General features: G+C 41.2%; 1 protein-coding gene across 1 annotated transcript in view; it reads right to left on the reverse strand.

Moving 5' to 3' along the window:
• The window catches only part of LOC126326339 (brachyurin-like), a 36,797-nt gene that overhangs the window by 3,792 nt on the left and 16,618 nt on the right, over positions 1-16,387 (reverse strand). The window contains exons 3-6 of the mRNA XM_049995633.1: positions 15,275-15,440; positions 8,828-9,000; positions 3,814-3,912; positions 3,540-3,679 (exon numbers count right to left, since the gene is read on the reverse strand). Coding sequence (XP_049851590.1) covers positions 3,540-3,679; positions 3,814-3,912; positions 8,828-9,000; positions 15,275-15,440 — 578 coding nt within the window. The remainder of the gene's footprint in view (positions 1-3,539; positions 3,680-3,813; positions 3,913-8,827; positions 9,001-15,274; positions 15,441-16,387) is intronic.

Genomic DNA, 16,387 nt, shown 5'->3' on the forward strand with positions numbered 1-16,387 from the left:
TTTGTACTTCCTCCTTTCATCAATCAACTGAAGTATTTCTTCTGTTACCCATGGTTTCTTCGCAGCTACCATCTTTGTACCTATGTTTTCCTTCCCAACTTCTGTGATGGCCCTTTTTAGAAACGTCCATTCCTCTTCAACTGTGCTGCCTTCTGCGCTATTCCTTATTGCTGTATCTATAGCGTTAGAGAACTTCAAACGTACCTCGTCATTCCTTAGAACTTCCGTATTCCACTTCTTAGCGTATTGATTCTTCCTGACTAATGTCTTGAACTTCAGCCTACTCTTCATCACTACTATATTGTGATCTGAGTCTATATCTGCTCCTGGGTACGCCTTACAATCCAGTATCTGATTTCGGAATCTCTGTCTGACCATGATGTAATCTAATTGAAATCTTCCCATATCTCCCGTCCTTTTCCAAGTATACCTCCACCTCTTGTGATTCTTGAACAGGGTATTCGCTATTACTAGCTGAAACTTGTTACAGAACTCAATTAGTCTTTCTCCTCTTTCATTCCTTGTCCCAAGCCCATATTCTCCTGTAACCTTTTCTTCTACTCCTTCCCCTACAACTGCATTCCAGTCGCCCATGGCTATTAGATTTTCGTCCCCCTTTACATACTGCATTACCCTTTCAATATCCTCATACACTTTCTCTATCTGTTCATCTTCATCTTGCGACGTCGGCATGTATACCTGAACTATCGTTGTCGGTGTTGGTCTGCTGTCGATTCTGATTAGAACAACCCGGTCACTTAACTGTTCACAGTAACACCCCCTCTTCCCTACCTTCCTATCCATAACGAATCCTACACCTGTTATACCATTTTCTGCTGCTGTTGATATTACCCGATACTCATCTGACCAGAAATCCTTGTCTTCCTTCCACTTCACTTCACTGACACCTACTATATCTAGATTGAGCCTTTGCATTTCCCTTTTCAGTTTTTCTAGTTTCCCTATCACGTTCAAGCTTCTGACATTCCACGCCCCGACTCGTAGTACATTATCCTTTCGATCAATCTTTTTCTCATGGTAACCTCCCCCTTGGCAGTCCCCTCCCGGAGATCCGAATGGGGGACTATTCCGGAATCTTTTGCCAATGTAGAGATCATAATGACACTTCTTCAACTACAGGCCACGTGTCCTGTGGATGCAAGTTACGTGTATTTAATGCAGTGGTTTCCATTGCCTTCTGCATCCTCATGTCGTTGATCATTGCTGATTCTTCCGCCTTTAGGGGCAATTTCCCACCCCTAGGACAAGAGAGTGCCCTGAACCTTTATCAGCTCCTCCGCCCTCTTTGACAAGGCTGTAGGCAGAATGAGGCTGACTTCTTATGCCGGAAGTCTTCGGCTGCCAATGCTGATTATTTATCAAAATTTAGGCAGTGGCGGGGATCGAACCCGGGACCAAAGACGTTTTGATTATGAATCCAAGATGCTACCCTTTTTTTTTTTAATTCGTGGATGATCTCATTTTGTTCTATTTTGTTCGTTGTATATGATCGAGGCCGACGTCTCATGACACCCGTTCAGGTTGTTCGTTGAACCGTTCACTCAGTTTTTTTTATTACAGAGGGTAGCTAAACCCTCTGACCGAACACGCTGAGTTACCGTGCCGGCACCCCTAGACCACGGTTGCATCCTCTTCGGTGATGGAGTGCAAAAGAATATGAAACCAAGAGACCCTCATTACTTTGCACTTTGAATAGTTCCGAAATACATCCCCGTCCTTAAATACATCCTCATCCCTTAAGACACGCAATTCGTACAGGTTCTTCAGTAAGTACCTGTTGTTTTAAGGTCTAACTGTTTTACCTTTTTATTTGTGTTTGCGCACCGTTGACGAAGGGTTATTATATCAGTTTGGAAGGGGGTATGTTAGAAAGCTCTATTAGTATATAACAAATGGAAAGAAATTCTGCAGTAGTAAACCCGAATTTGACATTTCACGCATCGTCGTTCCTGTTAAACACGAATAGCACCGCATTATATATTAATAAACTGGAAATAATTCTCTTTGTTGGCGATGTGTGTCTCAAGTTCATCAAAGTTGCCTCAGGCAAAGGAATGGTACACAAAATTTTCATTAAATATAAAACTGGCTTTCTGTAAAAGGACAGTCACTTATTACACAACTCAAATAATTCTCTAGAGGATGGAACAGCTTCTCCAATTAGTGCGTTATAGGGAATTGGGTGATATTTAACCCGGATTATGAAAAATTTATGTGTATACATGTTTACAAAATCAAATTTCACAAATGCTTAAAGGTTGAAAAACAGGAAATTTTGCTCTATTTTTTATTACTAAATTTGGTGATAAAAGTGGAAAACAATTTTGCGTATTTTTGTTCAGTAATAATTACGTGTAAAGGTTTGGGGAAATTCTACACTTAAACAGAAACTATTCATTCCATAAATATGTACAACGAGGGTCATCGACTCTACACATCCTCTGATTACCTGTAGGCAACTACTTACACATCTGGACCTTCTAACAGCCCCACAGTTAATTTACTCCATAACGTGGTTTGCTGTTAACTATATATCAATTTGATTGGATTCGTCCTGAGAAATGTCATGAAAATACGGAACGCTGACCGCATGTGGTAAAACGAATACGAGACATTTCACTAATGGAAGAGAATTTTTAACTCAGTCGCATATCAGAAGGAATATGCTTCAAACTTATTTGATTGTTGTCGGTGTTGATATCACCTTCTAGAGTTCCAAGAACGAAAAAGAGGGATGGGTGTCACAAGTCAGCGCTCATCGCGTCCCTGCTTATAACTATACTTATGTGTAGTTTCAACTCCGAGTAAGTCATCTTTAAAGTGCGACACATGTATCATTGTTCGACACAAATTTGAGTCCGTTCTTCACATCTGTAGCACTGTCCCCCTGTCCTGAAACTCTTCCTTGAATGTGGAAAAAACTGCGACTGTTCGATATTTTTTCCTGATCATGTCGATCGTTCCGTTGATCCAGAGCTCTACCGCAAACTGTTTGCGTCATGTGCTACTGAATTGTGGCCTCTCGAGTTATTGCTCATCCAATTACAACAGTTCCTAAACAGGACGAGTTTGCAACATTTGTACAGATGGAAATAGTAGCGTTACAGCCAAGGATATTATAAGTGTAGCTTAATTTTGAATGCAGGGACAAATAAGGGATTTAAATAGCTTCAATCAGTCCTATTTTATGGCATGTTTACTACATGTCTTTCCATGAAGTTGTTGAAACACCAAACATTTCTCGGCTACAGTTAAGTAGATGGCAATATGCTTTCATATTCGGTTTCTGTTAGCGTGAATTTCTTCCGAGTTTCCTTTAGTGTGATTAATGAAGCTTTTGTGATGTCACTGTTGTTGGTAAAAAGGATTTCGTGAGGAATATTGTTCAAAGAGGTCATTCCAAAGGCTGTCAAAAAATTGGAGACGATTTGTTGGTTGGTAAGACAAGAAACCTAAGAGAATTTTACCCAAGTAAATGCGTGATACTTTAGAGGCTTGGATTTTCAATTCATACTTACTGGACAAGGACTTGCTTCGTTGGATGCCTTGGAACAAATGTGATGATTACTTATCGCTCCTGGGAATGTCTCTTCACATTCGGAGTTCTCGATGATTGTCATCTCAGCATACTGCAGGTAGGTACTTATCATTTGAATACCTGCAAGAGTGCGGAACAACTGCTTGAATCCGTAACTCTTCCAATCGGACTTTTTTCATGTAAGAAATTAAATACCAGTACCAAACAGAAGTTAGCTGTTGACAGGTGCTATTGAAGGGTGTAGGCTCACTTACCGTCAAAGCGGTATCCCCAACCATTGATCACAGCAGCCCATCCAGCGAATGTCTCGCTAGCTTGTGACGCAGATGGCAATCGCACAGGCCTGATTTTATCTGTGAACAAACCGTCAGCATATCTCCATTACATCCACAGCACCGCCACAAGTCCACGGTTGTGAAAACTAAACTAAAAGTTAGAGATATCTGCTAGAAATTGGTTATAGTCTGTTATTGATTCTTCCGTCGCTTCCAGGTAGAACAAAATCATGGTAAATGAAAAGCACTATATTGCTTATGTTCCTCTGAATCCTCTGGAATATATGAAATACAATGCTTTTCCTTTATTGGTTATATTGCTTTTTCACTACTGATGACTTAATATTTTGATACTATTGTGAATGGCCTACAAGCGACCGCTGCTTCGCCCCGTGGAAAGATATCCGTGGAGATGTTGATGGAATGGCATGTAGTCGACACACCGAAACGTTACGTAAAAAGTAGTAGTTTTTCTTGCAGATATTTTAGCTCTTCTGAGGATATCATTGTGAATTTCTCCAAGAACAGTGATGCTTGTAAAATGAGTAACAATATTTCTGGCTATTTTTCTTTTAAATTACGTTTAATCAGTCTATACATTCAATATTTTTGGAATAACAAGTAGCGGCCTTGGTGACCAATAAACGTGTCGGGGTGCAGCTGGTCCATCGGTCAAGCAATGCTACACTTAGATGGTACATTACACGTCGGGTAGAATGTGCCGACTATAGCGTCAGGTTAAAAGAACATGTCTTGTAACCAAAGGAACATAACTTTGTAGCAGTAAATGCTCATTTCACAGGCAGTCTCCGTATGCTAAAAGGAATTGGCTAGCCAACACTCACAAATGAACCAATGGTTCATCACACTGCATCAGACACGCAATGGGAAGCGACGCTGAAGTACGTTTCTACATTGGTATGTGAGTTTTGGCTACTCATCAGATATATTACGGATGTTTCTGATGCTGTGAAAAGTGGAGGTTCCCATCAGCAAGAATTGCGAATTAATGATCCAATATTGTCCATCTTAAGGACAGCAGGTAGCGCTTGTTTAGATAATCGTTGTAAATACTTTAACAAACAACCACAGATATTACGAGCATAATCCTCAGCAATAAGTGTCGTGAGTCAAGTTCCCGTCATCTGGCTGTCTAAGTTAATTCTACATTAACAAGCACTTCAAAAGCACACAAGATCAAAATTATTTAAAGCCTCGTTTTACTTTAGAAATGGCAATACTAGATTCTCTACTCAGCCTGTCAATGTTACCGCCCATCCACCAAAGCGTTTACTTTATGGAAGTTGTCATTTTTTTTTAAAAAGATGACTTCATGTCCACGTAATTTTGTTTTTATTTTTTGACCTCATGCGCTTTTGAAGTGCATGTTTATATAGAACTAACTTAACATCTGCCGCTTCACTAAACCGCATCGTCTGCACTGACTTCTTGGTTTGTTTTACTTTAATCACATTTGAATGTTGTTACACCCAATACTCATGTGTAGATCTACACACTGTGCAAATAGTTAAATAGCTTTCTTTGACTTATGGCAACACGTCCTAATCATTTCACGCTAATTAAGCCCGTAGGTGCATGGTATTTTCCGTATGTACTTCTGACCAAAAAGTGATTCTGGTAGCTGGAGTCAGAATTATTTGTTAATGCCGTCTTTTGAGCTCTTGTGGTGTAACTTCCATAGAAACTTTCATCCTCTAACACATATTTGTCCATTCCTAACAGAGAAGTCAAATACCAGAATTAATAAATTTAACTTTAAAAATATTGCAATGTAACGAAATATTATCATAAAAAGTTATCTCCTTCTTGGTCCCCTTAAGTTCTGATTTTCCAAAAACATTGATACATGTATTTATTTAGTTTTAACCGAGAAGCCAAATGCAAATTTTCAGAGATTTAGCTTCAAAAGTGTTTTCATAATGAAATATTACCATAAAATCTTTCATTCCCGATTTCACCTCTTTAGGGGTTGAATTTTTAAAAACACGGAAACATGTATTTTATTAATTTCCACTCGAGTAGCCAAATACAAATTTTCATAGCCTTAGTTTTAAAAATGCTTTTACAATGAAGTATTTTATACAACATTTCATCCCTTGTTTCATCCCTTTTTTTATACACCAAAGCATCAAAGAAACTGGTATAGACATGCTCATTCAAATAGAGAGATGTGTAAACTGCAGAGAACGGTGCTGCGGTCAGCAACGCCTATACAAGACAACAAGTGTCTGACGCAGTTGTTAGATTGATTACTGCTGCTACAATGGCAGGTTATCAAGATTGAAGTGAGTTTGAACGTGGTATTACAGTCGATCCAGGAACGGTGGGGCACAGCATCTCCGAGGTAGCGATGAAGTGGGGATTTCCCCTTACAACCATTTCACGAGCGTACCGTGAATATCAGGAGTCCGGTAAAACATCAAATGTCTGACATCGTTGCAGCCGGAAAAAGATCCTCCAAGACCAGGGCCAACGACGACTGAAGAGAATATTGAGGAAGATTTGGAGACGCTCATGGAACTGCCAGTAACAGCCCATAATGTGTAATCAATCTGAGTCTCAGAGCCAGAATAGGTGAGTAGGGGCAGGCCTTCAACATATTCCCAACACCAAAACGTGTCTTAGCTGAGGATGATGCTGTAAATCGTTTAACGTGACATAAGTGCATTACCTCCACAAATTGCAGCAGATTTCAATGCTGAGTCATCTACAAGTGTCAGTGTGCGAACCATTGAACGAAACACCTTCGACAAGGGCTTTCAGACCAGAAGGCGCACTCATGTACCCTTGATGATTGTACCACACAAAGTTTTACGCCTCGCCTCGGTTCGTCAGTGCCGACAATGGACTGTTGATGACTGGAAACAAGTTGCCTGGTCGGACGAATCTCGTTTCAAATTGTATTGAGCAGATGTACGTTTGCAGGTGTCAGTTCCCTCCAGCACTACTTCAGACATTAGTCGAGTCCATGCCACGTCGTGTTGCGGCACTTCTACGTGCTCACGCGGGCCCTGCACGATATCGGGCAAGTGTACCAGTTTCTTTGGCTCTTCATTGAATTTGACTAAGAAATCAAATACCAGTTTTCATAGATGTAGCTTTAAATTGCTGTAGTGGTTATTTAACAGTAATTTATTTCAGAAAACTTTCACATACTATTTCTGAAAATACTGGAACTCGTATTTCCTTATTTCTGACCGACAAACCTGATAACAATTTTCGTAGTTCTAGTTTCAAAATTGCCTCAGTAGCGACATATTTTCAAAAAATATTTCTTCTCTTGTTTCACCCCCTTTGGGGTGGAATTTTCAAAAATCTCTTTTTACAGGACGGCTACAGTATAAGATCAACACCCGTCCCAAATTTTAAGTTTCTATCCTTAGCGGTTTGCTCTGGGCGATGATGAGTCCGTGAATCAGTCAGAATATTTCCTTTTATGTAGAAGAGATCAACTGAAACAGCTTGTTGAGGGACTTAGACTGTCGTACCCGTTACTGAGGATTATGCCCCCAATATTAGTGGTTGAGTGGTAAAGTATTTATAACGACAAGAAATTAGCGTTTAGCAGTTGCCCAACGCCAAAATTCCGATGTTGGAGCTTTGTCAACTGATTGAATACGTTGCATCAGCTGATTACGAAAAGCTTACAAACCATGCTGACTTAATCTGTCTCATACTTTCGCACGTGGAACGTGGAAGGATGGAAGGTTGGTGGGTATCGTCCCATTGATGTCGAGGCCATTACAGAAATGGACAGGTTCGGACTGGCCAAGAGCGAGACGGTCTTCCATGCGCTTGTTAACGAAATTGTCCTTTCACCGGAGGAGATTTGGAAGAAACCACAGAAAACGTAAATTGGAGAACCAGAATATGATGTGAAGCTTGCTCCTCACAAATGTGTGTCCATTGTCTTTCTCACGGCATCTCCATGCTCGATGAAATTCTACTTGTGCACATAGAACTGCATTATACAAACTGAACAATGATTTATGCTGTATCTATATTTTGTATAGTTGCACGCTCTCGACGAAAAGTGTGTACTGGAAACATTGCCTCGCTCGACAACATCGTTGTAAACACGAATAAACATTTTTGAATCCGGTACTCTACTATAAACAAATTGTGTTAGTTATTGATATTACTAAAATGCTATTTACGAGGACAGAAATTATTCATGCAGGCTTAAACTTGTGATGATTAATTAGGAAATGTCATGACTGTAAACCCATAGGGAAGTTAAGGTGATCATTCCTTTGCCTGTGGATAATCGTTTATGATCGAAACTGTTCAATAAATAAATAAAAACTGTCCATCTCAACACGTGTGGGAATTTTCCATTTTCTTTAAATATTGTGCTACGTTGTTATGTCAGTCGCAATTCTACCGTAATTATTAAAATTAATTCACCCATTTCAGAAGAGATAAAGATAAATTTTTGCATCTTTCATGAAGCGCTGGAATTCCCTGACCGTAAATGCTTTCATTTGCTACAGTCAGGGCAAATAGTTTTCTTAGGGGGTAAATGGTGTTAGGCTAAAATATTAGTAGAAGTCACTCACAACGTAAGATTAATCAACAAACTGATATGTTAATCATACACTCGGATCGTAGAAGACAGTCTCAAAATACTGAAAATTTAGAGGTACATTACCATAGAATCGAACAATAGCGGATTTTAGGACTTCGTCACATACAAGGAATATATTGTATTCCTATGATTGCAATAGCTGTGTTAGATGGGACAAAGACATCAAGAAGATCGCTGGTAGCACTTGGCAGAGAACTGCCCAAGACCGTCCCACTTGGAGAAGACTGCTGAAAGCCTACCTGAATCCACCACTCGAAGAGGCCACTTCATTTAATGACTGAATTGGCTGATGATATGAGAGAGAGAGAGAGAGAGAGAGAGAGAGAGAGAGAGAGAGAGAGAAATAATTATTTGCAGTAATCTGTTATGTGAGTATTGTCTTACCTGTAAGCGTAACCATTTCAGAAAGACGCACAACGGCGACGTCAGAAGTTGTGGTGCTGCCATCGGACGAATAGTCGGGATGTACGACGGCATCTATAGATACCAGCGAGAGCGCGTCCTCAGGATATAAGTCCGATGAGATAGTACCCAGGTTGATCGCGAATTGCAGCACCCTGCGGACAAGATACCTCATCTGAGGAAACATTCTCAAGACAAAATCATTACAGAAGTTTCTGGAACGCCTGTCAAGTGTTTCATAGGGTTCAAAAATTTCATCATCTTAGCGAACTCCCTACTTAGACAAACACTGCACGAAAAATACAGCCTATGAGAGATATCAGATTTTTTGTTAACTTGGCCATCACATGAGTGCCATTAATGAGTATAGCTCTACTGTTTTGAATTCCTTGTGCAGCGTGTTATTTTTTGCTTGGTCGTTTGGATTCCGACTCCAACAGTATATGAAACTGCTTAATATTGATGGCAAGGACTAAGCCTCTGAATTTGTATGTCACAGAATTCTCGCTCTATCTTTCTCTCTGGATGTTATGAGTGTGTATTAGCTACAGCACAGAAGCCATCAATCTCATTCTGTTTTTATGAAAATGCTGTACTGAACTCAAAACATTGTGAATCCTCTCCGAAACATGTTCGCTACCTCTAAACATAATTATAGGTACCGAGGTGTCTCGGGAACCTTTTGTTTTACTTAGGAATTGGTCGAACAGTTTGTCTACGGTTATCATTTAATATGTTGCAAAAACCATGATAATTTCACGTAAAAATTTTTGTTGGACGATTTCTTTACGTATTTCGCATAAGGTCTAAACCAACAAGAACGTCTCGAGTCGCTTCGTTAAACTTTTGGAAATCAATAAGTTTTAGAAAAATCTATTATCGTTTCTTTGCAGAATTTCGTAGTGGTTGTGCCTGTGACAGCGACAATTCCATGGAGTTCGACCCTAAATAGGTCATTGTTAAAAGAAATCGATACTGGGTGGAACATACTTGAAGATTAGTGACAGGTGACTTATCGTGAGACAGCTTGTCGAAGAATGCTGTATGAGTATTCAGATATGGAAAGATCTGTTGTTAAGGTATTCCACTCAAATCACCCCAAAGCTTACAAGGAGGCTCGTCTCAATTGGTGTAAGGAAATCCTCAAAACAGTCAAACGAGAAAATGCCAAATCTGATTACAACAACTCCGTAGCAGACGAAAGTCAGGTGTGGTGCATTCGCTGGCAGCCGGCAACTAATCGGCAATCAGTTTGGCCATTCCAAAATGCACCGAAACCAACAGTGGTTCTTTCACGAAATGATAGCAAGAAAATAGTCACTTTTTTCTCTGGTTACGCTATCTTGGTGCTGCCACTGTAGTCCTGTAGATAGACATACACTGAATGAAGCGCTTTTGGCTGTCAAGACAGAAATGCGCGAAGGCTTCAAAGACTGCCATAGCGGAATATTATAGAGAACTCTTTCGCAGAACCCAAAGAAATTCTGGTCGTGTGTGAAGGCTGTTAGTGGTATCAAAGTTAGTATTCAGGCACTCCTAGACGATACAGCAACGGAAGTTGAGAGTAGCAAAGCGAAATCGGGTGTGTTGAGTTACCTTTTTAAATGACCCTTTACAGAGGAAAATTCAGCAGTACTGCCCCAGTGAATACTCTCACCACTGGGAAGATGAGTGATATACAGGATGTCCCAGGAGAAATGGTAAATATTCAGGAATATGATAGGATCGATCACTAGTAGCATAAAAGTCCAGTAAACATTGGGTCTAAAACGTGTATCTTAAGATCTATGAGCAGTCCTTTACCTGAGATACTGTGAAACAAATATCTCCTACTACAAACTCTTTGCTTGCCACATTTTGGCAGGAGCTAGTACGGACCAAAACAAGAAAAAATTGACTGCTAAACATTGGCTGTGAAGTGCATACCTCAAAAATTATGAGCAGTTAGTTCTTCATCTGCGATACTGTGAAACGAATCTCTTCTACTATAAACTCTTTGCTTTCCGTATTTTGAGCGGTAATATGGATTAAAACAAGTAAAATATGACCAATAAACTGGGTCCTAAAGTGCATTCCTTAAGAGCTACGAGAACTTGTTCATCTTCGCTACTTTGAAACACATCGCTTCTACTGAACAAGTATTCATAGCTCGTAAGCTACGCATTTTAGAGCCCACGATTATTAGAAATTTTTGCTTCTAATGATCTTTTCTGTCGTATCCTGAATATCGACCATATCCTCTGGAACGCTCCGCAGGCAAACAGCTGAAATTGTACAAATCTCCAGTGTCCAATGGAATCTCTATCAAATTCTATAAAGAATTTATGGCTGTGGTAGCGATCTTTTAATAGAAATCTACCGTAGGTCCATGGAAAAAAGTGGAAAAGTGAAAAAAGTTGGAAGAAAAAACGAGTCACACTTTCCTCAAGAAGGATAGCAGAAACGACCCACAAAACTATCGTCCTAAGACACTGACATCTGTTGTAGAATCTTGGAACATATGAGCCCAAATGCAATGAGGTATGTCGAACAGGATGTTCTAGTTCATGCCAACCAGCATGGGTTCCGAAAATATCCATAATGTGAAATGCACTCATACTTCTTTCACATGAAATCCTGAAAGCTATGGCTCAGTTTAATCATGTAGACGTAGTATTTGTTGACTTCTGAAAAGGTGATATAGTATAAGAGGTACACTAACTATGGATAGTGTCTTGAAAGGAGGATATAAGATGAACATCAACAAGAGCAAAACGAGGATATTGGAATGTAGTCGAATTAAGTCTGGTGATGCTGAGGGAATTAGATTAGGAAATGAGACACTTAAAGTAGTAAAGGAGTTTTGCTATTTGGGGAGCAAAATAACTGACGATGGTCGAAGTAGAGAGAATAAAAAATGTAGACTGGTAATGGCAAGGAAAGCGTTTCTGAAGAAGAGAAATTTGGTAACATCGAGTCTAGATTTAAGTGTCAGGAAGTCATTTCTGAAAGTGTTTGTATGGAGTGTAGCCATGTATGGAAGTGAAACAGGGATGATAAACAGTTTGGACAAGAAGAGAATAGTAGCTTTCGAAATGTGGTGCTACAGAAGAATGCTGAAGATTAGATGGGTAGATCACATATCTAAAGAGGAAGTATTGAATAGGATTGGGGAGAAGAGACGTTTGTGGCACAGCTTGACCAGAAGAAGGGACTGGTTGGTAGGACATGTTCTGAGGCATCAAGGGATCACCAATTTAGTATTGGAGGGCAGCGTAGAGGGTAAAAATCGTAGAGGGAGACCAAGAGATGACTACACAAAGCAGATTCAGAAGGATGTGGGTTGCAGTGGGTTCTGGGAGATGAAGAAGCTTGCACAGGATTGAGTAGCATGGAGAGCTGCATCAAACCAGTCTCAGGAGTGAAGACCACAACAACAACAACAAACTATCACTTCGTGATTGGCTTGAGGATATTTGATAGGAAGTGCGCAACATTTCCTCGTGTATGGAGAGTCATTCAAATGTGTAGAACTAACTTCGTTTTGCCCCAGAGAAATGTTTTGGAATCCTTGCTGTTCGTTGTATATTAATGACCTTGTAGAAAATATCAGTAAAGCACTTTCTGAAAACAGCTGTACGAGTATTCAGTCATATCTTGATGTTATTTCAGTGGTGTAAACACTGACAACTTGCTTTAAATGCTCAAAACTGTAGAACTGCACTTCAGAAAACGAGGGAAACATACTATGTTATGAGTACAATATCAGCGAATCACAACTGGAATCAGTGTCTCATACAAATACCTAGGTGTGATAATTTGTAGAGCTTTGAACTGGAATGATCGGATAGGCTAAGTCGTAAGTAAAGCATGTTGCAGGCTAAGATTCGTTGGCAGAATACTAAGGAAATCCATTCAGACTATAAAGAAGATTGCTTACAAAATACTCGTGGGACACATCCTAGAATATTGCTCAAGTGTCTGGGACTCGTGCCAGAGGAGATCTCACAGAAGATATGGAACGCATACAAAGAAGAGCATCACGAATGTTGCTGGTTTGTTTGAACGACGGGAGAGTTTCACGGTGGTGCTGAATAACCAGAATTGGCTTGGAGGTAGACGAAAAGCATGCCGGGAAAGTCTACATATAAAGCTTCAAGAACCAGCTATAAGGGAAGTAATGATAATTAAATCGACACCCTAGCTGCAAACAGGCTTTGATATACAGTTAGAGTCCCGGCCGGGACACAAATTTTCAACATGTCCCCAATGATGTATATCAACGCCTGTTTGCAGCTAGGGTGTCGATTTAATTATTATTTCATTCTAGAGAAGCTGCACGCTCATCAGTGGTATCTCTTCTTTCGGGAACAGATACTACCTTCATCTACAGGGTGTTACAAAAAGGTACGGCCAAACTTTCAGGAAACATTCATCACACACAAATAAAGCGAAGATGTTATTTGGACATGTGTCCGGAAACGCTTAATTTCCATGTTAGAGATCATTTTAGTTTCATCAGTATGTACGCTCAATGGAGCACTTTATGGTGATTTCATTCGGGATACTCTACCTGTGCTGCTAGAACATGTGCCTTTACAAGTACGACACATGTGGTTCATGCGCGATGGAGCTCCTGCACATTTCAGTCGAAGTGTTTGTACGCTTCTCAACAACAGATTCGGTGACCGATGGATTGGTAGAGGCGGACCAATTCCATGGCCTCCACGCTCTCTTGACATCAAGCCTCTTGACTTTCATTTATGGGGCCATTTGAAAGCTCTTGTCTACACAACCCGGTACCAAATGTAGAGACTGTTCGTTCTCGTATTGTGCACGGCTGTGATACAATACGCCATTCTCCAGGACTGCATCAGCACATCAGGGATTCCATGCGACGGAGGGTGGATGCATGTATCCTTGCTAACGGAGGACATTTTGAACATTTCCTGTAACGGAGTGTTTGAAGTCACGCTGGTACGTTCTATTGCTGTGAGTTTCCATTCCATGATTAATGTGATTTGAAGAGAAGTAATAAAATGAGCTCTAACATGGAAATTAAGCGTTTCCGGAGGGTTGAGGTCAGGAGAGCGTGGAGGCCATGGAATTGGTCCGCCTCTACCAATCCATCGGTCACCGAATCTGGTGTTGAGAAGCGTACGAACACTTCGACTTGCAAAGGCACATGTTCGAGCAGCACAGGTAGAGTATCCCGTATGAAATCATGATAACGTACTCCATTGAGCGTAGGTGGAAGAACATGGGGCCCAATCAAGACATCACCAACAATGCCTGTCCAAACGTTCACAGAAAATCTGTGTTGATGACGTGATTGCACAATTGCGTGCGGATTCTCGTCAGCCCACACATGTTGATTGTGAAAATTTACAATTTGATCACGTTGGAATGAAGCCTCATCCGTAAAGAGAACATTTGCACTGAAATGGGGATTGACACTTTGTTGGATGAACCATTCGCAGAAGTGTACCCGTGGAGGCCAATCAGCTTCTGACAGGGCCTGCACACGCTGTACATGGTACGGAAACAACTGGTTCTACCGTAGCACTCCCCATACAGTGAAGTGGTCAACGTTACCTTGTACAACAGCAACTTCTCTGACGCTGACATTAGGGTTATCGTCAACTGCACGAAGAATTGCCTCGTCCATTAGAGGTGCGCTCGTCGTTCTAGGTCTTCCCCAGTCGCGAGTCATAGGCTGGAATGTCCGTGCTCTGTAAGACGCCGATCAATTGCTTCGAACGTCTTCCTGTCGGGACACCTTCGTTCTGGAAATCTGTCTCGATACAAACGTACCGCGCCACGCCTATTGCCCCGTGCTAATCCACACATCAAATGGGCATCTGCCAACTCCGCATTCGTAAACATTGCACTAACTACAAAACCACGTTCGTGATGAACACTAACCTATTGATGCTACGTACTGATGTGCTTGATGCTAGTACTGTAGAGCAATGAGTCGCATGTCAACACAAGCACCGAAGTCAACATTACCTTCCTTCAATTGGGCCAACTGGCGGTGAATCGAGGAAGTACAGTACATACAGACGAAACTAAAATGAGCTCTAACATGGAAATTAAGCGTTTCCGGACACATGTCCACATAACATCTTTTCTTTATTTGTGTGTGAGGAATGTTTTCTGAAAGTTTGGCGGTACCTTTTTGTAACACCCTGTAGATGTATATAGAAGTGGAGCAACATGCTTTTATTTTGTTTTGAAGATCAACGGTAACGCACCAATATGACGCTAAATTTCAGTTTGTTTTTGAAACCATTCAGATTACCTTCTATGAAACCGAGGACTTGCAAAGCTGGAGAAAAGGGCTATAAGAACGTTAGTATGTCTTCCGGAGTTGTGGATTTGAGAGACTGGTGAAGGGGATCCGAACATAGGTAGAGGTCAAGGTGCAGGTGCAGACGTGGTACTGACCCGTCGGCACAGTGGCCCGCTGTCAGGACGCTCTGCTGCGTGATGAGCGAGCCGCCGCAGAAGGCTACGTAGTCCAGCCGCAGGGCCGCCATCCACGGGAACTGGCCCTCCTCCGCCTGCTTGCCGTAGATGATGCGCGGCTGCTTCCCCGCCGAGTCGGCCTCATCTGCGGCACAGAAATGTAGCTGTCAGCGCTTCACACCAGTTCCGATCTTACGTTAGGACGAATTCTCTACCGAAGCTAGTATGTTAGTGTGGTGTGCGTACTGTAAGACCTTCGGTACACACACCATCAGATTATTTGACTTGTCGCTCTAACGAAGTAGGCGAGTGTCAGCAATATGTCTCGTGGTCTTATCGTGGCGTGTTTATCTTCTGCCGTTAGGTTAGACGATAGAAATGCCACTTGCACGCTTAGAGTTCCAGATTGACGGTAATCATCTTTAAACAGAACTTGATTAATTTTCACACACATTTTTTTAAAATAATAAGAAGCATAAACATTACTTAACTTGATTCTGGATGCTATTTACAACTGACAATCTGAAATTCCTTGGGTCTTGGTACGTTAATCTTATTGTCACATATCTCTGACACTTGACAAAATGTCTATACATTTATCTTCATGGCTATGTACAGGAATATGATAATCTTCTTAGGTGCAGACTGAAACTTGACTAGAGACTGGTAAAGACTAATGCAGACTGGTATGGACTGGTGCAGACAAATGCAGACTCACTAATCAGAGGTCTGTACACTGGTTATAATACCTCGCGCGTTCAGGTATCACTGCTCGAGTGTGATCCGCGAGGAGAAAAGGTTCTACATTAGCAGAAATCTCATTGGCTGCGTTACATATTGATACGCGGATCGGCGGAAGCAGAATTTGGTCCGTCTCTAAGGCAGCGCCATCTCGTAGTGCGGAGACGGACGAGTGCTGCGCCTGCGCTGTTGTGCTTAGCGGGGCGCGCTCTAGAGGGAAAGTTGTGTACGCGCTGACTACGCAGAACGATGTACACAACAGTTAGAAAAGTGTTTCACGGGTCACCGTAACGATGTGGAACGAGTCAGATTACAGGTGCATTATTGTATTTTTTTCTTAAATATGTGGTC

Source organism: Schistocerca gregaria, chromosome 2 (genome assembly GCF_023897955.1).
Source record: "Schistocerca gregaria isolate iqSchGreg1 chromosome 2, iqSchGreg1.2, whole genome shotgun sequence".
NCBI classification, from domain to species: domain Eukaryota; kingdom Metazoa; phylum Arthropoda; class Insecta; order Orthoptera; family Acrididae; genus Schistocerca; species Schistocerca gregaria.